The 27,638-nt window shown below is 34.6% G+C and overlaps 3 protein-coding genes across 5 annotated transcripts; 2 read left to right on the forward strand and 1 right to left on the reverse strand.

Annotated features, from left to right (window-relative positions):
* Positions 1 to 719: 719 nt before the first annotated feature.
* On the reverse strand, positions 720 to 2,562 carry LOC140955945 (gallate 1-beta-glucosyltransferase 84A24-like). The gene has a single exon (XM_073411325.1). The coding sequence runs from the start codon at positions 2,551 to 2,553 to the stop codon at positions 949 to 951; it is 1,605 nt and encodes a 534-aa protein (XP_073267426.1). The 5' UTR covers positions 2,554 to 2,562; the 3' UTR covers positions 720 to 948.
* A 10,787-nt stretch (positions 2,563 to 13,349) lies between these two features.
* On the forward strand, positions 13,350 to 17,552 carry LOC118059166 (RNA pseudouridine synthase 4, mitochondrial). 3 transcript variants are annotated; one of them, XM_035072014.2, is made up of 11 exons: positions 13,350 to 13,729; positions 13,962 to 14,033; positions 14,193 to 14,330; positions 14,416 to 14,463; positions 14,564 to 14,644; positions 14,959 to 15,084; positions 15,204 to 15,305; positions 15,398 to 15,506; positions 16,422 to 16,468; positions 16,589 to 17,037; positions 17,144 to 17,552. In XM_035072014.2, exons 1-10 carry the CDS (start codon positions 13,385 to 13,387, stop codon positions 16,946 to 16,948), a joined length of 1,428 nt encoding a protein of 475 aa, XP_034927905.1. In that variant the 5' UTR covers positions 13,350 to 13,384; the 3' UTR covers positions 16,949 to 17,037; positions 17,144 to 17,552. The 3 variants fall into 3 exon arrangements, with proteins under 3 accessions (XP_034927905.1, XP_034927907.1, XP_034927908.1); XM_035072016.2 differs by having other exon boundaries at positions 14,959 to 15,072; XM_035072017.2 differs by lacking the exon at positions 13,962 to 14,033.
* Positions 17,553 to 23,808: 6,256 nt separating this feature from the next.
* Positions 23,809 to 25,946, forward strand: LOC118059168 (probable cinnamyl alcohol dehydrogenase). Its single transcript, XM_035072018.2, has 5 exons — positions 23,809 to 23,999; positions 24,130 to 24,243; positions 24,419 to 24,646; positions 25,015 to 25,454; positions 25,595 to 25,946. The coding sequence occupies exons 1-5, from the start codon at positions 23,911 to 23,913 to the stop codon at positions 25,795 to 25,797; spliced, it is 1,074 nt and encodes a 357-aa protein (XP_034927909.1). The 5' UTR covers positions 23,809 to 23,910; the 3' UTR covers positions 25,798 to 25,946.
* The last annotated feature ends 1,692 nt before the right edge of the window (positions 25,947 to 27,638 follow it).

Raw genomic sequence — 27,638 nt, forward strand, 5'->3', positions numbered from 1 at the left:
TGCTCCATCTACCCATGTCAGCCACCAAAGCAGTTTTAGAGGAAGACAAAAGAATTCGAAGCAGCATACTTGTTCAACCAAGAAACACAAGAATGCTGGAAAAAGCAAAATCAAAACCATGCCATTGTTTGTTCAATGCAGGAAAACTCCTACCAGGTAGTGTCATTAAGGACCGTAGTAGTACGTAGCTAGCAGTGTCCGAAAAAACAAAAGTACTGTCTGCATCTTCTGTATCATCAGCAATGATTTCATAATTCTCGTTGCATTTCACCAAGCATCCATAATGGAACATCTCCACGGATCAGCAGTAATTTCAAAGCACATCCATAATTCAAATGTCTAAAAGCTTGGTTAAACATGAAGTAACAGATCCAGACCAAATTAGATAAAATCAAATGCTCAGTTTCAAGTCCAACTAAAATAGGAAGTGTAGACAGAGTTAGCATAACAAAGTTTACGCCATAGCTGCTGGTGAGCAGCTAGACCAAAACGAATCACAGCATGAGGAGATGGCGATGAGGACTGTCTCGTGGCTTGAGAAGAAGGAACACGTTCTGCTAGATGGGTTAGGCTCCGTTTCTAATTAAATTAAATGAATGTGTAGTTGAGGTTCTGTGTGCTGTATCTTTGATCATGACCAACTAAAAAGAAATCGAGCTAATTTTATGGTTTAACTCTTGCCGGAAAATATAACATTGCCATTGTTGGCCACCAGAACTGAGTAGGTCAAAGCCCAAGATCAAATTCTTATTAATTAGATACTTGCAAATTAACAACAACCATACATATGGCCTTTATATGGCATTTGGCCTTCACTGTATGTTATTAATAGCTAATTAAAGGAAGTAAAAAGTAGACAACTACATAACAAGAGTAATTAATTTCATCATACTAACAGTACTGGATTAAACCCGTTACATGTTCACTGCATATATATAGCAAATCTCCTCATGCCGATGACCCCACCAGTTCAGCCACTTTATCGTTGGACTTCACCACTACCGCCACTGGAAACTCATTAGAACCAATGCACTTCCCAGCAATCTCAGACTCATTCGCTTTTACAATATCGTCCGTAAAATATCGTATATTCCGGTCGGAGGAACCACCCTCAGCCACTGCTGCCTCCGCTGCCTCCTTCCATTTCATTGCATTCTCCTTCATTTCCACTGCCTTAGGTCCCCCTGTGGCCTCCAACAAGCATTTCTCTATCTCATCACGAGTAATCAGTTTGTTCTCTGCTTGTCCGCGGCTCATTCTCACACCAACCTTAAAGATGTCGACCATATATTTTGCGTTAGTTACTTGATCACCCAATTGAGGGAAAGCCACCACTGGCATGCCTGATGTGAGTGCTTCCATAGTAGAGTTCCACCCACAATGTGTTACAAAGCACGCAACTGATGGGTGAGCTAAAACCTTCTCTTGAGGACTCCAGTGCACCACGTTGCCCCTGTCTCCTGCTTTCTTCGAGAACCCATCTGGCAGAACAGGGAGGTCATGTCCTGCACCTTTGTGGGCTGGTTTCATAACTAACAAGAAGGAGACGCCCGAATTCAATAACCCATAAGCGATCTCGTTCCATTGATCTTGCTTCAATTGTATGATACTACCGAAAGACACATAAACAACTGATGAAGGTGGCTTTGTGTCAAGCCATTCGATGCAATCATCTGCCTTCAGGAAGTCTCCATGGACCGTTGTCTGTGGTGCCTTGGCATTTCTGAATAGTGGCCCAACGGCCTTGATGGGGAAGATTTCAGACACGTGCTTGATAAGCTCTGGTTCAAGCTCTTCGAATGTTTCCATCAGGATGCAAAATGGCTTGTCAAGATTTTTGTACTGACCTAAAATAGCCCTCCTCAAGATAGCATAAGGAGTTGTAGGATGTAAGAAACTAGGCACTTCATCATGTTTTAGGAGAGGCACGTTGCATGGTAACTGGACATCTATCTCGGGGTGCTCCTCATCAGGGAAAGGTACAGTACCGTGATAGTAATGGTAATATGAGGCAAAACAAGCGCAGGATTGAATCCAAAGCATTGCAGAAGGGAGACCTAGACTTGTGGCCACATCTGTAACCCAAGGAATGAAAGGGTTGTTTATGAGGCAACAAACAGGCCGCCCTTGCTCTGCATTTTTCTTGATCATTTGAGGAATTACTTGTTTACCAACAAGCTCGAGTTGAAGTAAGTATTGATCAAGGTCTCGGCGCCTAGGATCGTCCTCTTCCCATCCATCTGCAAAGAATTCAAACCGGATAAAGCCATCACCGAACGGGGTCATCGTATCTATGATGCCACTGGCTTTTCTCATCTGTTCGCCAGTGGTTTCTGTAGTGGAGAAGGTGACAAGGAAGCCTTTGGAGGCAAGAATTTTTCCAAGTCTAAGTAAAGGATTTACATGGCCTTGGGCTGGGAAAGAAACAAGGAAGAGATGGCCAAGAGACTCGGAAACCATTTTTCTCTTCCGGGTTGTTTTGACAGGCAGAGAGGCGGAAGAGATTGATGAACAGGAGAGGACTCGATCAGTTGGGGAATGAGTGGTGAGCATGGAAAGAAAGGATGCAGATATATATAGCATTTATAAGGAGCTACACTCAAAGTTTTTAGTGATAGGTAGATCTACAGAGACTGTTACTTATTGAGATGAATCATGATGTGCTCTAGCGTGATTGTTTTTATCCTTTTAGAAGGTTAGAGTATAATCTATTTTTAACATCTTATTTGGGTATAAGAATTGAAATGCAGTCACAAACCATGAACTCATTTGCTACGAACAAAACTTGGTCCTGGATCACTGTTTGCTGATGGGACAAGCCACGGCATTTATTGATGTGCCGTAGTGATAAAATATTTTTATATATATTTTTTAAAAGTGTTTTAATAAGTATATTATTTTTAAACATCCACCTATTAAAAAAAATATAATTATTCATAAAAAATTAATAACATTTATAAAAAAAAATTAATTTTTTTTTAAAAAATAATATAATTGAATAAACATTTAAATATCATTGTGATAAATGGATTCAAATATAATTTTTTTATAAAAAGATGAAGAAACATGCAGAAACATGGGGACCAATGTCTTTAGTGCCAGAAAGCGGGGGTGGGCCATGCACTATTCTGTCGTGGCGAAAAGGGAAAATTTTTTCAATTTGTGGAGCTCCATATAAAGGACATTTATTTCAGTGAGAAGATGTTACTTTCGTTACTAAATTAAAGTTTTTTTTCTCAATAATTTTGATAAATTAATCTTAAAAAACATATAAGAATAATAATTATAATATAATTTCAAATAAAAAAATATTTTTAAAAATCATATTATATAACAATACCAAAATATTTTTTAAAAAATCATATTAAATTAAAGTGGATAAGATCAAGCCATAACAGATTAAAAAACACATAATTTCTTTATAAGAATTAACTACTGTTGCAGGCATGAATATTCCATCAGTTTCAATATATTGAGCATTATTTTATTTTATTTTAATATCATTTGTTTTCTCGCATCCAGACCACGTATATTTCTTCAGTCCGGTTAGAAAAATAACCATTATGAGCCCGTTTGGCTAAGTGTTTCTAACTGAGTTTAGTATGGAACAATTTAATTGAAGTGTTTGGTTATAAAATTAGTGTGATTTTTATATGTGGACTTATCATTATCTGCTTTGAAAACACTATTTTGTTGAAGACTGAAATTTCATGTTTTTCATTGCATTCCTACCGCTCGTTGCTATATTATTAGAGCCCACTTGGCTCGTTTAAAAAGCAAAACCACTTTAAGGTCCTATTTGTTTTCAGGAATTTATTTTCTTGGAAATTATTTTCTTTACTTTTCCATATTTGACAAATATATGGAAAGTTAGTAAAAAAAAATTAAATTCTGGTCAATAAAAAATATTAACTTTAAAGTCAAAAAAGTATTTTTCCTTTTTTATTTTTAAAAAACACTTTCATTTTTCACTTGAAACAAATCTCTTCAAAGCTCTTACAACTAATATCTTCAAAAAAAATTAATTTTCATAGCTGGTGGCTGTTCTGGAACAAAGATCATCTTCAGGTACCTCAAAAAAGCTGTCAGGCCGTGCACCCTAGTACAGTTCACCTTCAATAATTCGAGGATACCTCAAAGAAGTTATCAATGTTTGCTCAAAACTTCACATCACGCTTTGCAAAAAGCCTGCCAAGTCTTCACATTTTTCAGAGCAAAATTTGGAGGTGCAATTAATGCCATAAATAATGGCTGAATTTATTGCATTAATTTATTCCAGCTAATTTAGGGTTCTACCAAACCATCACGACTTGCATAGTAGTAGCGGTGCTCCAATATCACCGTTTTTCAAGGTGGGTTACTTGGCTTGGAATGTTTTCACAATCACATAAGACTCCTTTACATCAGAGTGACGCTGTGTTTTTTTTTTTTTTGAATTACACTCATAAAATAATTTTAATTAAATTTTATATCATTACTGTATTTTATTTGGAGAACATGAATTGTGATACTTATACAAAGATCTTATTATATTTAATTTATTTTTCTTTGTAAATATCATTTAGATACTCGTGCGCGTATGCCAGTATTTTGCAATTAAAAAGAGTCCTAAGAAAGAGTTTGATAGTTATTATTATTTAATGTCCATTTCATATAATGGAGATGTCAATCATTGTAATTTATAGTACAAAGTCTAAGTATCTAATACAAGAGCGAATTAACAAAGAGCACTCTAATCAACCGAATATTTTATAGTTAATTGATTGAAAACTATAATAAACTATTGGTCACTAGAAAACTAGTCCTTCGTTTTTATTTTATTTTTTATTTAGGTCATGAACCATTTTTTTTTTTTTACCAGGAAGCATCCTTCCATCTCATTGACCGATCTCTAAATAACATTTATATTTGATATTGTGGTAACTTTTTAAGTTATGCTTTGAAAAAAAATTATTTTATAAAAAATATTTTTTGATTGAGGTTGGTTTGATATTTATATATATTTAGTTAAAACTGTGGTTGAAATTAAGGTTGAACAAAAAATAATTTAATGTGTTTGGTTAAAATAATTCTTTTCAAATTGAGGTTATGAAATAATTAAAATACACACACACTGATGGTTTTTTAATTTAAATATTGTAGATTTAACTATTGCTATTACATCATGAAATAAATAATACTGATATCAAATATTTTTTATTGTTCCATTAAATGATCTATAATTTCATCACGTAAGAAATTCATCTGACAATGACTATAGTTTTTTTGGTTTCTTAAGCGCACAATAATATCAGGTAAAATATCATCGAGAACAAAATTGGGATTGTGATCAAATTCTACAAATGCTACGCTACCCCATCTAGCGATCTTCTTCTAATTTTTTGAATAAAACATAATTAAAATAAAAATTAAATTAAATTTTTTTTTAATCAAATTGAAACCCTGTTTAATGTATTTAGCTTTGGACCGGACCCGATTAAGCTGAAATAGTAAAAAATAACTTCATTATTCATGTAAATATTGAAGAGTTTACTGTTCATCTGAACAGTAAAGTTTCACCCTCCACTGCACAAGGCAGGTTGGTAAGTGTCTCTCCTCGAAAAATGCTGTGATATTTTTCGTGCCTCTTACATGTGATCAGCTAGACGGAAAATTGACATCGTTGATAAAAAAAGCTGAAGGCCCAGGTTAAAATAAAAGAAATTAAGTTACAGAGACTCATGATTCCACGTTGATTAATAACTCGGTCGTTTTTAACCGATTAACCATTTTTTATTCTAAAAAAGACATTTAGCCGAACGTTGCCAAATAAATTGTTGGAAAGTCTACTAATTGAGAAGAAAAATAAAGACGATTAAAATAGAAGAATTGTTAGGACAAAAACTTGACCACTTCGTGTTTGTATTCTCAAATTTCAGTTGCATCAGCTCGTGTTCGTGCCATCCATACCCACGCAGCAGCACACCCGGATGTAGAAGCAATACACTTCACTGAAAAGTTCGAGTTCCTCTAACTAAAATCAAATTTAATTACTTGGTTAATTAATTACCTTAATTACATGTCATAAGTAAATGTTAAAAATTACAAAAACAATATGTGAAAACTACTGTACCGAAAAACGAAGAAGAAATTGATAATATGATCTTCTCCCCTGCCTATATATCCTAAAAAAAATTGAAGATCTTCATCCCATTAATTGGCTAGGAACGTAAAATGCTGTTACGGTTTATTGCCATTAATAACGTGCTTGCGTCCCTCACCAGAACTCGGACCCGACCTTGTAGCCTCGCCTTGAGTTTGAAAGTCTTCGTATTTATGACCGATACCTGGGCTCGGTCCTGACTTCTTCACTGCTTGGAGAGAAAATCCTCCAAGAAGACCTCCAATCCCTCCAACATTAACATCTTTATTCAGCCTTGAACCACTCAAAGGCCGAGCTTCTGTGCCGATACCCATGGTGATTATCAAGAGAGAACCAAGAAGAAGAAGAAGAAGAAGAGAAAAGAGGGTTACAGGTTTTTTTTCTCTCCCCATGCTAGACGTGTACGTTTTTGAACCTTATGGTTTAATTATATGCCTCCGAAATATGTTTCCCTCGCTATATATGTGCTGTGTGACAATTAATGGCAGGTTGTATGCTGGAGTTCCATTTATAGGGCTTGAAAATTAGCAGTTTGAGCTCTTCAAGTTAGTTTGGGAGATGATTTGACTGAAAAGGTTGCGTTTCACTATTCGAAAGCATGTGATGATTTGAATTATTGATCATGTGCAGCCAGGCCACCCTTGGTTCATAGTATAGGGGACCATCTTGGCTGATCTTTGGAAAGTGAAACTTCCAATCAGATTGGCAAATACTTAAAGCAAAGAGAACGATTTCTAATAATGGACAGGCGGCAACATCAACGGGGATCGAGATATGGAGCTGACCGTGAGCTCGAAAGAAGTGCGAGTTAAGTTTTGGTTAAAGAAACTAAGAGGGCGATGGCCTGGGAATTTTGGATTGAATTCTCTGATCTCACCAGCACTTTTCAACAGTGAAAATCTGGCAACCACTAAGATACTGATTTGTATAAGCAACTAAAATGAGAAAACTACAAGTAATGTGGTGGACCAACGTGAATCTAAGGGTTTGTGCAACGATTTTACCTGGTACAGCGACACGATTATGGGAGATCAAAACTTGTAGTGCTAGCTAAATTCTTTTGTTTTCTTTCCCATTTTCTACCGACTTTTAGGAGCCAGCCCGTGACCACCAAAGTATGAAAACATTAGCCGGCTATCTTCTTTTGAAAACTCACCCTAGGATTACCTGAATTTTTGTAGTTTAGTCAAGACTTTAGGCCATCGAGACTGTTGTTGCTTGATATTTAGACATTATAGCTGACGGGGAAGAAAGTTTTCTAATTACTTTGCTTTCCTGGTTGATTTGGGGGGACGTATCGGATTCTGCGTGGCTCATTCATGTTTTAGGCTAGCATGATTTTTAATCGAATTGCTTAAGACAACGAACAGATAGTTTGCCGTATAATTAAGTTAGCTAGCACCATGGACGCTTCTTCATTGCTAAATTGTCAAGTCGGAGGACCAAAACAAGATAAATGGAGAGTTGAAACCCTAATTAGAAAAATCAAGAATATATATGTAGTGGTATCTTGATAAGATTGCTGACAATTATCCTTTAATATTTGGTGAAACAATTGACGGAAGTTCCCGAAAAAGAAGAAAACCAGCTAAGACTAGTTAAATAATCGCACACTTCTCTGAGGAAACTTCTTAATTTCTAAGCCGAAAACGAAACGTTCCGAAAGATTTACGCGGTGGACCTTTTTTTTTAAACTGGGAAAGGCATTTATAAAAGCTAGCTAGTTAGTACAAGACATCCTTTTCTCTCCTTGATTCAAATTTTAAAACTAATATTCCAGTGAATTTATTTATTTTTTCTAAATATACCAGAAAAAACATAAAAAAAAAAAATATTAATTTCTCTAAAATATTATTCATCCCCCACGCACGTGCCTTTTTAAGGGGTCAACTTGGAACTATATTCAAACCGTGTAAGACCTGTCAGAAAACTACAGGTTTATATGAGCAGCAGAAAGTTTGGACTCCAGCGATGTTTTGCAGACAGACGACGGGGGGGTGTTCCTGGCCCTGGGACTGAATTATTTCCAGCAGGTTACGTCAAGATTTATTGTTCTCTATAAATACGTTTTAAGGAGATTAGTCTTTAATAATTGTCTATATTACACCTACAATTAAAAAAAAAATTAAAAAATCAATTAAACAAAAAAAATAATTAAAAAAGCCAAATCATAAAAAAAAAACCAATTAAAATTTTAAAAAAACTGATTGATTCGATTAGTTTTAGTTTTATAAACTTGAAATCAAAAAAACTAAACTGAACCCAAACAAAAAAAAAACGAGCAAACTAGAAAAAAAACTAAGTCAAATCGAAAAAAACCGAGCTAAATCGAAAAAAATAGTCAACCTTTAAACCGGTTTTTTGAAACCGGTAAGTTCGATTTTTTTTTTTTAAAAAAATTTCTATTCAATTATTTTTTTTTTATAAAAAATCAAACCGAATAAAAAATAATCATCTCCTAATTACAATTATCACATGCCAATCCTCATCATGAAATTCAAATTAATTAATGTGCGTTTAATAAAGTTAATTGATATTTTTACTTGATGAAAAAGGGCAAACAAAAAAACACATATGTCCTCTAACTACAACACAATGCTCAATGGGGCCTCCTAGCTAAAACATTCCTAATTGGGTCACCTGTCTATTGGATATACCCAATTAGCCCTGGCCTTAGTATTTATAATACGTAAAAATGAGGATCTATTTGTCTTGAGACAATGATATTTTTTTCATGAATTTTATTAGAAAGGTTGATTGGGTAATGCAATTTTTGTCATTTTGAGGATTCAATTGAGAATCACATGATATTTGGGGGTCGAATTGAGATTGTTAGATACTGCCACCAAATATCTTGGAATTATTTCACTTTTTAAATTAAAGCTCCAAGTCATCGGGGAGAATAAAAGTGGGGAGGCAGTGTTCCCCCCCCCCCCCTCTTTTTAGTTAGCAGGAAGTTTAAGAACCATGACTATTTGTCAATTATGGTTCGAACAATATATGGATTTTCTTATTTTTAATTAGTTTTAAAAATCTCCCAGGGCATCAGTAGGCGGTTGCTTGTTGCACCGGGATTATATTAGAGCTCTATCGCACTAATTGCCCAAGATAAATTATGATTTAACTATTAATATATATATTATTTATAAATTATTTAATATAATTTTTAATGGTGAGATATTTTCATTTTTTTTTAAATTGACATATGAAAATGTTTTTTTTTCTTATATATATGGTGATTGAAAATTATTTTACATTAAAGCTTATTTTGAATGTTGCCAATATTTTTCTTTGAAAATTAAAGAAAAAAAGTTTGATAGATATTAGAATCTGGATTCCTTAGAGTTTGAATCTAAATCTATGATTTAAAAACACAATTTAAATATATAAATATCAGATTTAGTTTGCTTATTAAACAAATCATGTTTGGATGTATTATAATCTTGTATAAATCTAACCAGTGTTTGACACTACGGCTTGGAAGGTGTTTTTAAAAAAATTTAAATATATTTTTTTTTACTTTAAATTAATATATTTATGATGTTTTTAGATTATTTTGATATATCAATATCAAAAATGATTTTTAAAAAAAAATAAAAATATTATTTTAATATATTTTAAAATAAAAAACATTTTAAAAAAATAATGTTACTACATTTTCAAACACTTAACAACTCTAGCTATTTCTGAAGGTTATTGTGAGGCTAACAGCAACCAAAATAGAAAATAACTGCTATATATATATATATATATATATATATATATATATATAAAAAACTAGAAATATGTTTTTTTTTCCCTGAGAAAGAGGAGAGACGGTAACACGTGCATTAAGGTTACCAATTGATCGTTCCATCAAACAAAAATGCTAACGATCCATTGTAAAATGGAAGAGCCCTAGCTATAGGGAAAGTGAATGCTGTAGAGTGTAGATCATGAATATAAACGGTTAGCAAGGTTTTTAATTTCTCATCTTTATGGAAGTAGTCCTTTTTTTATCTTTAAGTGAGTGTTTAATAACTGATACAATATTGTGATTTTATAAAAGTATTTTTCAATTAAAAATATTTTTTAAATATATTTTTTTATATTGTTACATTAACATATTAAAATTATTAAAAAATATCTAAAAATTATTTAAAAAAAAATATATCTAAAATATATCTAAATATATCTAAAATTAAAATTAACTGCCGGGCTGCTGTGCACGTGCTAATGATGCCTTGTCAACTCCCTACATATGAGCCTATCCTGTCAAATCCTGAGCTCACTAGGATTTTGCATGATTTAACAACGGTGTGCTTCGTGACCTAACTTGGATTCGAATGTCAAAGAATTGGGTGAGAGCCCATCACATATTTCTTACAATGGAAATCAAGACAGCAAACAATTGCCGGCCCCTGGTGTATCTATCTTAGGAAAACTTCCAATTTTGATGGAGAGCGAAAAACTAAAATATCCATATCTTGTGTGATGAAACTAGTGATTGTTTTTCTTTGTCATTTAATCTTCTTGGGGCCAAATTAAAGCAAGATATGGAATTCTAAAAATCTGTCACTTAGCACGATAAACAAGCAAATAATTAGTTTCTAATGTCCCTTTCAGTGGAGTTAATTTGATACCAAAACCAGGGAATGATAATGATGTGTTTTTTGAAATGAAAAAAAAAAATATTTTTGTGTTTTAAAAACAGTTTTTGAAAAAATTTTAATTTTTTTTTTCTTTACTTTAAATTAATTTTTTTTTTAATGTTTTTAGATCATTTTGATGTAATGATTTTAAAAATAATTTTTCTTAAAAAAAATATTATTTTAATATATTTCTAAGTAAAAAAATATTTTAAAAAAATAATCACAATTATATTTTTTAAATAGGCTCAAAACAATTAGCATTGTTAGGTGTAGCCAAAAAATGGTTTGATTATTCCAATATGGCTTTAAAAATTGGTGCGGCTTTTATTTTAGAATTGGTACAAGAAATAAAGAAAAAGAATATAAACTCGTCAGGTTGGCTCATCTATTTGAGTTTCATAAAATTTAAAAGTTATTGGAGGTTTAAATAATTATTTATTATATGATCTGTGTGATTAGTCGAGGTATAAATAAATTGTTCAAATATCTATATTAATAATAATAAAAAAATTAAATATGAAATTAATTAGAACAGGGGTTGAGAAAAACACCTTTGCGAAATCCAAAAACTTAATGAAAGTAAGTACTGCTCTATGAAAAATTATATGTCAGCACAGCTAATTAATGCATGAAAATGATCTTTAGAGAAGAAAGATTATTAGAAAAAGACAGACGATTTGGAGAATTTATGTGCCCAAAAAAGATGAGAAAAGAACTGGTCGTCATGCTTTGCATGGGTTTGGTCCCCCACCGGAAGGCTTGAGATTGCAAACATGTTAGAATTACGAGGACCGTCGGCCAGCCAAGAAAATTGACATTGCCTTTGCTTTCTGTTGAAAATTGGCAAATTCACAAGTCATATATATGATACGGTGCCTTTGAAGTTGGACTAACTACATTCCTCCCTATGGCCTCCTAAATCCCGACCATCTTGGATTCTTCAAAATTCTTTAATTTTTTTGTGGAAAGAGAGAAAAAATCACATGGGATCTTGCTTTAGAGCAAGGAGGGCCTAACTTACCTTCAATGCTATAAAAGCACCACTGCAACAAGCATTATTAACATTTGAATCTTTTGGTTTTATATATATATATATATATATATATATCACTTAAAGATGGCTAGAGAACTGAGATCTCTTTGTTTTGTTGTTCTTCTACTCCTCTGCCTGAGCATTGTTGTTTCCCAATCCGAAGCTCGGCATCTGAAGGTGGCTACCTCTTTCAAGAAGATGGAGTATTCCTTCACTAAATTAGCCCCTCGAGGCATTAAGCAATCCGGGCCAAGCCCGGGCGGTCCAGGCCACAGATCAGGAAATGCTCAACTTCTTGGACCGACTAAACACTCCGGTCCGAGCCCCGGCGTAGGACACAGATACTCTATAGGCATGCACTACTAGCGGCTAGCAACATTGCCGATCTTTTTCGTTATTGTTTTTTTCAAATCTGTTGGCTTTAAATTGGATGTACAGTCATCTTTTTACATGTTTAGAGATTCTGATCCTCGTAAGATTGGATGCTGCATGCTTTTCTTACATCTCTGCAGAAGTGAATAGCTAGCTATTACTAGAGCGCTGTAAGATTTTCTTTCCCGGTTCAAATAATGTGACATAGAACGATATTCTGAGATGTTAATTATCCCGCGCCCTTTAAAGGAAGTAATGTTTTTCCACGAGAATATATATTTGATTTCTTTTTATCTTTTAAATTTACTGAGAGGTCTTTGTTTCTCCATTAATTCAAGAGCCTAATTATCGAAAAATAAGAGGGGCAATGGTTCTTTTATGATATTAAGTGCACCCCCTCATCATTTCAGCATCAGAAAAGGACAAAGCAAGCCGGAGCAGGCACGCAAGTGGCAGATGGCGGACATGCCCCCTGGATGATCCAATAGGCTTGTCGATGTAGAACTCTCATGCATTAATAAACAGAAAACCATCAATCTACCCAAGTGGAGAGACTTTTTTGACTGATAAAGAGACTTCCAATTTGAATTCATTGAACCGTTAATCCCCTGCCTTGGTTTATAAAAAAAATTAAATTTTTAGAAAACACGCGATTATAATTGCGTTTTCAAGTACTGCCTCAATGCACCTGGTGAAAGGATTTTTAAGGTAAAAGTTTTATCAATGGAATAATTAGAAATATTTAGAGGTTTTGGCTTGAATTTACCTTTTATATTATTTTTCTAATTCAAATTTAAGAAATGTTTTAGGAAAAAAATAAAAAAACTGGCCAAAAAAAAAACATATTGTCAATTAATTTTTTACAAAAAACGAAAAAACGAAAAAAATATATAAAATCTAAAGTAACTGAGAACCTTAAAATTTCTTCTTAATAAAATACCCGAAAACTAGTTGATGATAAATTTATTTATTTTGAAAAAGAAAAGGGGGGGGGGGGAATTAGAGTACAATGGTTGCGGCCACAAGACAAATGGGCTCTTAAATAGCTAACTCTTAATCCTTATTTAGTTCTGGTGGGTGTTTTTGGATCCTTACAAGGCTTAGACCAGTTTTCTAAAAACAATCAACAGAGCCCAAGCCCATTTGTATATTAAAACCCTTCCTCTCCCCCTCCAACAATCAAATCACCAAAAACCACGAATTCGCATGATGATGGTGTACCCCGCGCTCCTCGGCCGTCTCCTCCTCCAACCATCACGGTCAATCTCCTCACTCCGTGCAACCAAACCGTCCATCACAACCGTCCGCGTACTCCAATCTCAGTACAGCACCAGCACCAAAAGCCAAAATCATTATGAGAATGACAAGAGAGGGAAATGGTTCACTTTACCTCCTTACACTTCGACTATCAATGGCAGCGTTTTGGGAAAAGCGCTTTCTGCAAGAATCCCCGCAGAATCAGCTTCCGAAACGACAGCTCTTAAGTGGGTTCTTCGTTGTTGCCCTGAACTCCCTAGAAACCTTGTACAAAAGCTGTTTCGCTTAAGACAGGTTTGAGGTTTTCTTTCTTGAGCTCTTAATACGCATCTGTGTCCCCCCCCCCCCGAACTTCACCTTAAAAAACAATGGCTGTGGACTTAAAGTTTCAATCAGCTGAAATGTTGTAATTTTTGGATTTTTTTCAGAAAGGTCTTTGTTGCTGAAACTGAATTGTAATTTGAAACAACTTAAGTAAAAGGCCAAGTGGAGGATGACTGATTTGTCATGGTGTGTGTGGTTACAGGTACGAAGAGAGACCTCTGTCATGGAAAGCTGTAATCTTGGTGATCAAGGACAGGAACATCGCCTTAAAAGAGTCAGAAATTACCCTAGTGGATTTGATTAAATTTTTAAAATAGCATTTCTCATGATTAGAACTGTTTGATTTTCATTTTAGGAATGCATTAAAAGAATTGTTTGTTTTTTTTATTGTTTTGTTATGATTGCTGTCTTTGATATTTGAAATTACTGAAAGGTGGCAGCTAAGGATTCGATGGATGTAGGAGATAGAATTTTTCTTCCTATTAGTGTCAAAGCGTTACCCGCTGAGAAACAAGACTGTCATTGCAGTGAAGAAGAAATAAACTTTATTCGTGGCCTTGAGCTGTATAAGGTTATTGACATAAATTCTGCTGTTTTGTCAAAAACATATGCTTCCTATTTTTAAATGTGGACCCAACGCGCTTTTTTGTTGTTAGGATGCTGCAATCATTGTTGTGAATAAACCTCCCGGAATGCCTGTTCAGGTGACCTAGAGAATGTCTGCTCCTCCAGGGCCTCTTTATGTCGTGTCGGATCAGTAGCGGCAAAAGTTTAACTCTGTTTGTCTTCAATTACTTTGGACAGGGTGGCATTGGCATCAAAAGAAGTTTAGATGAATTGTCAGCTAGTTGTTTTAGTTCTGACTACTCAGAACCCCCTCGGCTGGTGAGTTTCTGGTGAATTCATGCTGTTTAATTTCAGTTACTCCAGTACCACTTCTTGTACAGGTACACTCTACTTGCTAAAAATATTCCTTGTGGCCATCATAAAAGCTATTGAATATTTCATGTAACTGATCTGAGGCAATTTCCCAGAAAGCAGCATGGAGTAAAAATGATATATTTAGTGGAGTATTTTTTTCTGTGTAAAAGTTAGTGGTCCTCGTTTCCTTGTAGCAGTTAGCTAAGCAGAGTGCTCTCCCCTTTTGTTCATATGTTGCCTTACAACAAATATTTCCATGAAATCATTGTGTTTATCAGGTTCATAGACTTGACAGAGATTGCAGCGGTATCTTGGTGATGGGAAGGACACAAACAAGTGCGACAGTTTTGCATGCCATCTTCCGGGAGAAAACTCTTGCAGCATCAAATGATGTATTGTCTACTGTATTGCATTTCCTGTCTCTACTCTCCCTTTTATTTTAGTCTATAAATGCCCTTTAGAAGTGGAAAATTGCTATGTCCATCCCAGTTTCAGGCTAACAATATTTATCTTCTCTTTTAAGGATGTGGGTGACAAAAGAAGAATCCTGCAAAGAAAATACTGGGCACTTGTCATTGGTTCTCCAAGACGTCCAAAGGGATTAATTTCAGCTCCATTGGGAAAGGTTAGAATAAGTTTAATGCTTAACACCATTAATCAGAAGCCTATGGTTTTTTCAATATCATATTGAAATCTTTGTGCTCTGATTGCTCCTAGGTGGTTGTGGACAATGGAAAATCTGATCGAATAACAGTGGTTGAGAATTCACAAAACTTGTCTTCTCAGCATGCAGTTACACAGTACAGAGTAATTGAATCATCTCATGGTTAGCACGTAACTTCTCTGACACATCCATTACATGTGAATTTTTTAATAATATATGTCTAGTTTTGTATCAATATAGCTTGATGATGTAATGTGTCAGGAAGATGAGATTTATATTGACACACATGTTTTTTTCTTTTCTATTGATAATTTGCTAGTGAAAAGAATTAAACAGACCCATTAGATGTTACGTTCAGCTAAATAAGCTACCAATCATTTATACATTTAACCTGATTTAGATATTTCATGGATATCCAAATTGATCATTGTACATAGAAATCATTCATGAATATCTTCTTTTCTGCTCAAATATGTAGTTAAAACATGATCTCTGGGCAAATCTCTTTAACTGAATTTGTCTAAGAGCCATATATCTCTAATGCTAGCATTTAATGAATGTGTAATTAATGGATGTTCTGGTTCTGAATTTTAGGGGGCTGTGAACGGTATGCGGGCAGTGTTTTAGGGGTTTCAGGCTGAAACTTTGGTAGTTAATTGTTGTAGGATTGATTAGGTACGTGTGGGAAGTTGTTTAGGGAGTTTTAGTGAGCGTTTTGCTGCTAGATGTGCTGTTTGTTTGCTGGAAATTGTAGAAAGATGTAGGATGGTTTTTAGGAGTTACACCAAGGAGGAGAGCATGACCTTGTTTGCTAGAAATTCACTGAACTTATTACATCTCTCTTTTAAAGCATTTGATGAGAGCATAATCTTGCCAGCCAAAGAAAATTCCACTTACTGTTTCTTGTGCTTGTCCTGGATTGTTTTTAGTCTTTTATGTCTTGTGTCTGTTTTCTCCATTTTCCTTGGGTTAATTGCAATAGAACATTTATTTGAGAGTTTTGGATCTTCTGGGTGCTCATTCTTAAGTTGTTCGTGTAATTTTTGGTTCATAGTCTTAATCTGTGGCTTAATGCAGGCTTCACATGGTTGGAGCTGTCCCCTCTCACTGGTAGAAAGCATCAGGTATGAAGCAGAATCAACACATGTCTTGATCTTTGATGTCTGCCTGTACCTCTGTCATCTTACTCCTGCTCGTTTTCCATGTCAATGATTTCTTTCAACCATTTCTGGTCACCATCACAGCTCCGTGTACACTGTGCTGAAGTGTTGGGGACGCCAATAGTTGGAGACTACAAATACGCATGGCAAGCTCACAGGAATTGGAAACAGTTGCCATGGTCTAATATTGAAGATAACTCAAATGAGAAGTCCCCAAGTGAGAAAATACTCCCTTTCGCCCTTGATTTGGATAGTGGTAGCATCTCTGAAAAGCACCCCCGCCTTCATCTCCACTGCAAACAAATGGTTTTACCCGATGTATCTAAAGCTTTGCAAGATGTGCAATTATCTTCAGACTATGACTTCTCGCAATTGGCTAGCCTCAAGTTTGATGCTCCCTTACCTCCATATATGAAAAAAAGTTGGGATATTTTGAGACCATGAATCAGTTAAGAATCTTGCAAGCTTTGGGATCTTCATCTATAATGTGCCAACGTTTGAGGTCAAATAGTGAGCGAGAGAGAGAGAAAGAGGTAAAAAAATCATCTCAGTAGGTTGTCTCGTCAAAGCTTTGATGAATGGATGTTGAACCAGTCATCTCTAATTTGGGGTTTCCCTTCTTTCTTTCTTTTCCTGAAGTTGGTGACAGGTACTGAAAGCCTAATGAGATGCATCTCTCTCCTATTACTGCTGAAAGCAGATTTTGGTGGGGATAAGGAAGTAGTCTGGCCAAGGAGTCAGGCATTCAGCACATAATATCAGGGAGAATCGTTTTTCTTGCAAGGGAAGTTGGTTTGATTTCCAGCAGGAGGTAATTGCTGAAATGACAGGTTCTGACAGCCAGGGAATGCATTTATTTCTGTAAAGAATTATCGAACGTGTTGCAGAGTGGGATGCAAATGATATTAAAGCATCTAGGAAAATGCCGTTGAGGTCAGATTTCTTGAGTTATGTTCTGATAGATGCAGGAGAGGAGAATAATATTCAATGAACGAAGAGATGCCAACAGTTAAATAAATACTGATAGATAATGTTTGATTTTGGCTAAGCGTTTGCAAGTGTTTTTGGCTGAAATGCCTTTTCTTTTGTTTTCGTTCCTTTTGGCATCTTCCTAATAAAAATTTAAAACCATCAAAAAGCATCAAAAAATGCATCAATGTTTTTTCAGCCAAAAGACACTTCGCTGAAGCGCTCGCAGATGCATCGCCAATCACACTATATGTTCCTAGCTATATAATTTATAAATTGAAAATCCTTTCTTGGTTCTGGAGTAATTCTAGGGATCAGACTCCCCAATTAAAGCACCACATAAGCATAAGCAATTAATTTGAATTTATTTTTTTAAAAAATTAACTGTTATAATCCTCTGGCAATATTTGTAATTTTTAGAATCAAGCTGTGTATGAAACGGTACTTCTGTTCAAGAGAAAATCTTTCTGTTTTGTGAGGATGAGGGTTTTGTAAAGCACCAATTGAAATCATGTTACAAACTTCCTTTCCTGTTATACAAGGTTCCTCGTTGTAGTTCATATAGCCTAACGAGGTTTACAGTTGGTCATGTACAAAAGTCCTTTTCTTCCACGCCCATCCCTTGAGGGCCCCGGCGGGCGGAGAAGTTTCTATTAAGGTTAAAAGCTTGGAGAAAGCCCCATTTCGACTGTGACCAAGTAAAGGGAGGAATAGGAGAACATGGAGAGGTTTGGTGTAACAGGGTTTTGAAAGAAAGCATCGACACCAAGTGGGACAACCCTTTTGCATCTCTTTCTCCTTGTGCTGAATTAGGTATTTGATAATTTGTTCAGAAAATTGCTCGAGATTTCTTTGGCAAGTTCAAATTAAGGCGGCACCGACTCGCTGTCATCATAAGTTTTATCAAATGAATGATTTTAAACTATAGGTTAATCAGTGTTAATAATGGGAAAATAGTTCAATTTGTGCGCTGATTAACCTGTTAGAATATATATAAAAGTTATCAATTTCTGAATCTTAAATCACAGAAGAATTTTTCTAAAGTCGTCCACTTGTGCGCAGCTCTATGACTAGGTGCATATATTAGAAACCAAAATTTAGGCACGCTTAAAACTTTTTTTTTTTTTTTTTGGATTCCAGGTAATCCCATCTTAGAAAAGCGTATTTTGTGAATCCAATTGAGTGAGTAAAACCTCAGCTGTTTCAGGCTCTTATAAAAAATACACGTCTTGACTCGAACTCGAGACCTGTTATGCAAATCTCAAGTTCTTTGCCACCATGCTACGTCACTTGATAAAACACTTTCTGTTCTTCCTTGCGGAGCCATGCTTTCGGTGCGCTTTTAAGGGTGTTTCCCTGGCAGATATTTGGCAGGATCGGGCTGTTTTATCTCGACTCTTTCTTCTGGTCTCTTTTCTTTGAGGAGATCTTATTCTCCATCGAGCTTTTGTGATTCTTTTCAAATATAATTTTCTTTTGTCTAAAGAGAAAAGTTAGTATCTATATATCTGCTGTTTTACACCATTTTCTTGAGGTTAGAAGAAGCACATGTTTAACTTTCCAATTAGTGCTAATTGCCAAACCTTCTAGACAAGGTCCTTTCCCAGCATCAACATCAACATTAATATAATGCCACTTGCAATATAAATAGGAACCTGCTGTCTTGCTGACTGGTGCTCTAAACCAGGATAATGGTTTGCTGGATCATATTCCAGAATGGTTCTTACATGCATCTGTAAGGATGTTGCTTTTACAAATGCAATTATGAAAGACTTTTCTAAACCTCCAAATAAAATAGGTTTGCTTCATGTCATGGGTTGTACACTTGATTAGATTATGACATTTTGCATCTTCATGGTATCGTTTGTCTTCCTTGCATGCAGCTGCTGCTGCTTGATCAATTTTTTAATCACCTTATCTCGACCAATCCCTGTAATTTTTCTTTTTCTTTTTTTCCTTTTCTAGACGTAGCGGTAACAGCACAGACGACAAGAAAATGCGATGCTCGGCCTTCTTGTTGGTCAGCATATTAGTTATTCTATCGGAGAAGCAGGGGTATGATCATATGGGGTGGCCATGGAGATGGGTTCGAGAAATAAAATATGCAAGGGGAGTTGATTTTCAAGGTCCTCCTCAGTGAAGTCGTTAAGTAGCACTATATCAAGTCTTTTTCGGTTTAGTTGACATGATCTCATCATGATTTAGACGGGGGATGTGAAATAGTGGAGTAGTGGCCTCCCTTAACCAAGCCATCTTGAGCAGGTGGCGCTGGTGGCTTGGTGGCAAGCATGCAAAGATAATGATTATGATTATGATTATGATAATGATAAAAATAAAAATAAAAATAAAGAAAAGAGATACAGAGGGTGAGGACGGATGGTGGGGGCTATGATTTGTCAACTCACATCCCACTAACCACAAAAGCCAAGCGAGAGATGGCTTCTTAAGCAGACAGGTAACAAAAGATTTTTTTTTTTTTAATCTTTTCTTGATATGGTCTTCTCCTTTCCTTTCACTCATTGTTATTTAATCTTAGATATTTTTTTTTAAAGAAATGTACTTGATATGATGGGTTAGGTAAGTCAGATTTTGCCTTCTCACCTCTCTTTAAATGCTGTAACAAATAAGATTTTCATAAATTTCCTAATTTTAATATAAAAAAATGTCTCTATAACCAAGAAAGATAATTTACTATACTAGTATTTTTGTAAAGGTGTATTAAAAATTAAAAAATATAAAATTTAATTTTTTATATAGTATATATATATATATATTGATGTTAAAAAATTTCCAAATTAATATCTTTACGTCCTAAAAGTATTTTGAAAAAAAATTTTAAATATAGATGAATTACCATATACTTTCTTAGTCTTAATGTAAAAAAATTGCCTAAAAATATGATGACCATTGCATGAAAGTCAATGGGGGCTTGATGAATCACCTTGGAAGTTAGCTTCATCGGACTCTTGACCAAGCAAAACATTATCCCAGTTTCCCATTCTAATTATGTGGAGCACAGAAATTTGAAGAAGTCGACGCGTGGAGACAATAGCTCCTTTATTGTGCACAATTCCTCACTCTAGAAGTTAGAGCATAAATTTTCTAATGTGAGAGCTTCCATTTCTGACTTTTAATCCTTTCGAATAGTCAAACGAACAAATAAAAACAGAGCATGGTCTGCCGGGGTGGTGGCATTTTGGAGTCTCCCAATAAAGCGAAAGGGAACCAAAGTCTCTGCTTCTTCAGGAATTGTCAGAGTAGTGGGTGGGTGGGTGGGTCTCACTGCTTAGAAAGATTGGAAGCAAATCAAGGAAGTTGATGATTGATCCATTCCTTTTTGTGATCCTGAAATTCCAAGTATGAAACGGCCGGTGCCGGAGAAGTGGGGCTGCTGACATTGGATGCTCCTGTCTTCCCTATCCACAGTCAAACACAAAAAGAAATCTGGACCGAAACAATGCTTATTTTTTTATTTTGGGTTACGGGGTTAGGTATAATTTGATTAATTTTATATATTTTAAACCCTTCAAGGGCTTATTCAAGATCCCATGATTCTTCCACAAAAAACAAATATAGAAAACCAAACAACAATTGACTGCGATTTTCATGGTAAAACAGGACAAACAGCATTGCTGATTAAAATTTGCGAATTTCTTGTATTGGTGGTAGTATATGTTCCGTATCCTTGCTTGATTTATAGGCTTTTACAAGTCATGAGTGGTGGCATGGCGGAGCCCCATCATGCATGCCTTTTATGTACGATGGCAGTGCCAGATTTATTTTACAGTAGCTTAATTTATAGAGACAATGTGAAGACTGGGATTTTAGATTATTTAACTCTGAATTATGAAGATTTCAAAACCTAATTTAACAAATCTCACAAACATATTAGCTAAATAATTCTACAAGACATTACATAACTCGTGATTGAGCCACTCATTGCGGGTCAGTTAAAAGCATATGCCCTTGGAACCATGCATAAATTAAGCTTCTCGAGCGACCTCTAGGGTGTCTTGCAGAAACGCGACAGCAAAGTCACGGCCGCCACTGCTAAAATGTCTTACAGAAACGTTAATGCAACATTATCTAGAAACACAATTAATCGAGATGATAAATAATTTGAAATTGCATCTCTGGCATTAAAGCTTGGAATTAAGGTTTGAATCCTCCAACCCTAATATTATATGAAATACGAGAGGATATTATTAAAAAGGGATTCCGTATTCGGACAGGCTCCAACCCTAAGAACAGGTCGCCATGCCCATGAAAAGGACTGCAAAGTTCAAGCGATGATGTAATAACGGTAATCATATATGATCAGCACAAATCTAAATAATTAAACCCTCCGGTTTATTAGCAACGGCGAGGCGAGGAAATTCTTCGGATCATGCGAGGAGGATGGTACTTGGTAGTATAGTATCCTCCAAGTAATATATGAATAAATAGATAATTTCATCTTCATCGTCGTCGTTTTCCAGTTGTCGTCGGCCATCAAATTTAATATCCACTCTTTCTCTTTGACTTTTTAAAATAAAAATACGCAAACAACTCGGACTAGTATAATCCCCAGTGGTGGTTTAGTGCACCCCCCCCCCCTCTCGATTGCTTGGTTGCGTATAGTTTATTAATTAAATTAATGCTTGTATTATTGTTTGTCGTTTCAAGTATCATTATGGATTATAACCGTTATTTAAAAAAAAATCAATTTGATCCTTTAAATATTATTTTGTACAATTTTATTTTTTAAATTAGCACTCTATTACATTTAAAAAAAAAAAAAAAGTTAAATTGAAAGGTAAAAAAAAAATGAAGTGAAAAAATCAAGTAAAATAGATGGTGGCTTTAAAATTTATATGAAAAGTTCATGTTAGTCTTGTATCATTTTTAGCTTTTACATTTAATCAGTCCCTTTAATTTTTTTAAAATTAATTTTGATACCAAACTTTATTTTTCTTGTTTTCAATTTTTTTTTTTTTGAAGGAGAGAAGAATTCACCAAACTTTGATATATATATATATATATATATATATATATATATATATATATATATATATATATAAAAAAGTTGTTATTAGTGATGATTCTAACCACCAAAATAATTGATTTTTTTATATCGAATGGTTTCATATGATTAAAGGAGTTTGAATTAAGTATTTTTATTTTTACATCGAAAGTGTCTATAAAATAGATTTGAGCTTGGAAAGATTTTTTATTTTGAGTTGATTTAGGTTTGAGGCATTTGTTTTGTGGTTTTTAGAGGTTATTGATTGGTTTAACAAGGTTTTTCTCTATAATTTTTCTGGTTTATTTATCATTTTTAAAATAGCAATTTTTTATTATTACATTTGGCGTGTTTAATTCATATATATATATATATATATATATATATATATATATTTCATATATTAAATTTATTTTTTAAAAAAAAAAATGTTTATTTTTTTTATAATATTTTTAATACGTGCAGCCTTACATAATATCTTTTCTTTTATTTTATTCAATAAATGTTTCACATGAATCAATTTTTATTATAAAAATATTTTAATAAATAAATTCATTATATATAATCAGATAAATGACTCATATTATAATATTAAATATCTTGATTTATATTTGTTTCTTGTTTTTTTTATCATATATATTTTTTTTTTATTGAATTATCCTGAATTGATGACACATGACACATGATAAACATGTAATCTAGATATATCTCATGTCTAAGTTATGGGTTTCACGTGTTAGTTCAATTTTACTCGAAGTAAATTTATTTATTTGTTATTATTGTTACCTTATTTTTTTATTATATTATTAAATTAATTAAAATTTAATGAAGAAATTAAATTTTTCTTACTTTTAAAAAAAATATAATCTTCTCTTAAATTTTTTTCATGTTTAAAAAAATTTCAGTCGACGGGACAACAATACAGTAAATACCACGGGTATATTGTCGCCACTCACCACCAACTACATCAATTAGGAAAATAATATATAATTAGGCAACTGTCTAACCACCATGGAAATTAAGATATTCCTTTCTTGAAATACTGAATTAGTGACGTATACATGATGCTCCAAACCTCATCATAGATTCAGTGTTCTTAACTATTATGTTCCCTTTTGTTTCCCAAGAACCATGAGTTAATCAGGACCATCAATACTACTGAGGCCCCACCAATGTTTTGATCATGTGGACAATGCTCACTTGATTTTCAACTTTGAAAGAACGACCCGTGTTTGTGGAAGCAGAGGATGGCGCCACTCAATCATACTTCACCTACCACTAACCCATTAAATATGCTGAGATGTCCTTGTCTTTTTTATTGCCAGGTAACCTTTGCTATAGTGCTTTTGTATATATACTCATCCATAGTGGCTTCCAATTCTACAACTCTCCACAGAAACTCCATCCCTCTCTCTTAGCCTCATTGTTCAAGAAAATGGGTAGCCTTGAAACAGAGAGAAAAGTTGTAGGATGGGCAGCAACAGACTCAACTGGGCATCTCGCTCCTTACACCTATAGTCTCAGGTAAATATTCTTGAATCTGTCTCTTTCTCTGACATACGATTCTAGTATGTATATTCCATGTGTAGTTTACAAGCACTAATGTTACGCCTCTAAACTCTAATCTTTTTTCTTCTTTTTTTCTTGGTTGCAGAGATACGGGGCCAGAAGATGTTTTTATCAAGGTTATCAGCTGTGGAATTTGCCATACCGATATCCACCAAATCAAAAATGATCTTGGCATGTCACACTATCCTATGGTCCCTGGGTACTTACAATAATTAAAAAAAAAACCCCTCTTTTGTTTTCCCCATGATGGCAAAAACACAACGAACACGCACACAATATTGATATACTGCTCTGCATGTTTCTTTTATTTGTCTTCTTTTTAGCTTTCCTTTTTTCTTTAATGATGTTTATTGGTATTTTGGTGTGATCTATAGCCATGAAGTGGTTGGTGAGGTTGTTGAGGTGGGATCAGATGTGACAAAGTTCAAAGTTGGAGAGGTTGTTGGTGTTGGAGTCATCGTTGGAAGCTGCAAGAATTGTCATCCATGCAAATCAGAGCTTGAGCAATACTGCAACAAGAAAATCTGGTCTTACAATGATGTCTACACCGATGGCAAACCCACCCAAGGAGGCTTTGCTGAATCCATGGTTGTCGATCAAAAGTAATCATCAAAACATTTTAATCTGGACATCATTTTTTACTGTTCCTCGTTCATGGTTCTCTGTCAAAGAAATCCAATTTGCAACCTTTTCTTACTGTGGAGAAGCATTATTTCAACTCATATGAATTTTTATGCACACAAATAACCAATTAGTTCTGTCTGCATTTATTTAGCCATGTATTAGATAGTGTTGGAATGCAGTAATTGAGTTTTGTAGGTCCAAAAATGTTATTTCTCGCACTAGAAAAACCCTCTTCTAATCCAAAATAAAACAGAAAACCTTTTTCGATTGACCTGCATTTTCTTGCTCAATTAATTGATTAAGCAAAACTCGTGCTTGTTTTGATAAACTTTGATATTTTCCTTAGGTTTGTGGTGAGAATTCCTGATGGGATGTCACCAGAACAAGCAGCGCCGCTGTTGTGCGCTGGGTTGACAGTTTACAGCCCACTTAAACACTTTGGACTGAAACAGAGTGGGCTAAGAGGAGGGATTTTAGGACTTGGAGGAGTAGGGCACATGGGGGTGAAGATAGCAAAGGCAATGGGACACCATGTAACTGTGATTAGTTCTTCTGACAAGAAGCGGGTGGAGGCTATGGAACATCTTGGTGCTGATGAATACTTGGTCAGCTCAGATGTGGAAAGCATGCAAAAAGCTGCTGATCAACTTGACTATATCATCGATACTGTGCCTGTGGTTCACCCTCTCGAGCCTTACCTTTCTCTATTGAAACTTGATGGCAAGCTGATCTTGATGGGTGTTATTAATACCCCGTTGCAGTTTGTGACGCCTATGGTTATGCTTGGTGAGTCTCCCTCTATTTGCTTTGAAGATTAGTTATGTATTCTCTACTTAATTTTCAATGGAGTATAAACCTGGGAAGTTTTTGCTATAATCCACAATCCCTGATGAGGGTGCTTTTTTTTCTCACGCAATATTGTGTAGGGAGAAAGTCAATCACCGGGAGCTTCATAGGGAGCATGAAGGAGACAGAGGAGATGCTTGAGTTCTGCAAGGAAAAGGGATTGGCCTCCATGATTGAAGTGATCAAAATGGATTATATCAACACAGCATTCGAGAGGCTTGAGAAAAATGATGTGAGATATAGATTCGTTGTCGATGTTGCTGGTAGCAAGCTTATTCCCTGAACGACAATACTATTCATATTCGAAAAAACGCGATATACATTGATACCTGTTTCAGACGTGACTTTATTTTCGAGTGACGTGTTTTGTGGTTCAAATGTGACGGTTTGTCTTTGCTTTTAAAATAAATAAAAAGTTGAGTTGTTTTTTAATTTTCACAAATGTGACAGTTACATTGTAATTGAATGCGCTGTGCATCTGGTGATCTGTCCCATAAACTAATCTCTTGTGACAATGAAAGATGACGACGAACTTTCTGAAAACATCTTGTCGCATAAGGTAAAGCCTTATTTGTTGAACACTTGGATATTTAACAATCTTTCTAATTTGGAACAATCATGCACTATATAAGCTCGCAAACAAGAAAGACTACTACTATATGGGGCAGTCTGTGCATCAGACATATCGCTGCCGCTGCCGCACTAATCGTTCGTGAACAAAAAGCAGCTCGAGAATGAAAGTTTTGAAGAGAAATTCAATCAAGAAAGATAAGGTTCGGACTTGATTTTCTTGTGTGGACCAGAGATGAAGTTGTATTAGTTAGGGATGAGGCCGGTTGCAACTACATTATGGTCTTATAGGAAGAATGCTCCTTTTTTTTGTCATATGCTGATCGATTTTCAACCAGCCAGTCTGATCAGAAAGGAAAAGGAACCTTGAAAGAAGAGTTTTTTGGTGCAAGGGTAGGAGCCTAAAGGAAAACAGCAAAGAGGAAAAGAAGCTCCGGGAATCAAGAAAAGAGAAGAGCAGACGGTGAAAACTGAAAATGAACCTAATGATGTACTTAAGCCCAGCTTGGGCCGGTTGCTGGACTGTTAAAATTAGCAGCCCAGCTACATCATTAATCTGATTTTTGTTTTAGGTTTATTTTTGTGTTTTAAAACTTTTAATTTTTTTTTATATTTTAACTGTAAATTAAATTTTTTATGTTTTTAGATTATTTTAACACACTAATATTAAAAATATTTTTTTAAAAAATAAATTATTTTAATATATTTTTAAATAAAAAATATTTTAAGAAATAATTAATACTTGTTTTTTTTTTCCGTTTCAAAAACGCAATTGAAAAAAATTAAATTTTTTTTTTTATTTTAAATTAATATTTTTAAATATTTTTAGATTATTTTAATACATTGATATCAAAAATAATTTTTTAAAAATATATATATTATTTTAATTATTTTTTAAAAAAAAATATTTTAAAAAATAATCATAATTTATATTTTAAAAAGCAAATATAAACACGTTTATATTGAGTTGTCACCAAGGCTGTACCTAGGTGGCCTTACTAGTTAGCTTGTTTTTGCAATGTCACTGTCATTTGGTTGATATCCTTGAATATGTTAGGTAAGATGAAACCACCGATATACATGTAACTTTATTTCTACTTTCTTTCCTCTCTTTTTTTCACCTTGACACCATGGTTATTTCAAACCAATTTTCCTTGCTCTTCCCGGTATGGTTTTCAGATGTCCTGGAATATATTCGACGTGGGAAAAGGTAGTGCACGTGGACAAATTAATCATGATCGACAGGACTGTCACCACAGCTAACATAATGTCGTTTCGATGAAGTTTTCACCGAACAGAAAGCACCGAAATCAAACCCTATGAATGAATGCACGAATTCAAAATCATGCAAGAAACTTCAACCAGACCCTTGTCCACTTGCGTATTTGTACGACTATCACTATAGTTGGTGTTAGTTGCATTTAAGTGGAGTTCATTTTTAATATCCCTTAAAGCATCGTCTCCTGGACACTTTTTGGGCATGTTTGCTATGTGCTACGTCTAGGCTGCTCGCGATTATTTGCACAAAACAAAAAATAAATGAATCCAGCCTCG

The sequence above is a fragment of the Populus alba genome, chromosome 9 (genome assembly GCF_005239225.2).
Source record: "Populus alba chromosome 9, ASM523922v2, whole genome shotgun sequence".
Taxonomy (NCBI): Eukaryota; Viridiplantae; Streptophyta; class Magnoliopsida; order Malpighiales; family Salicaceae; genus Populus; species Populus alba.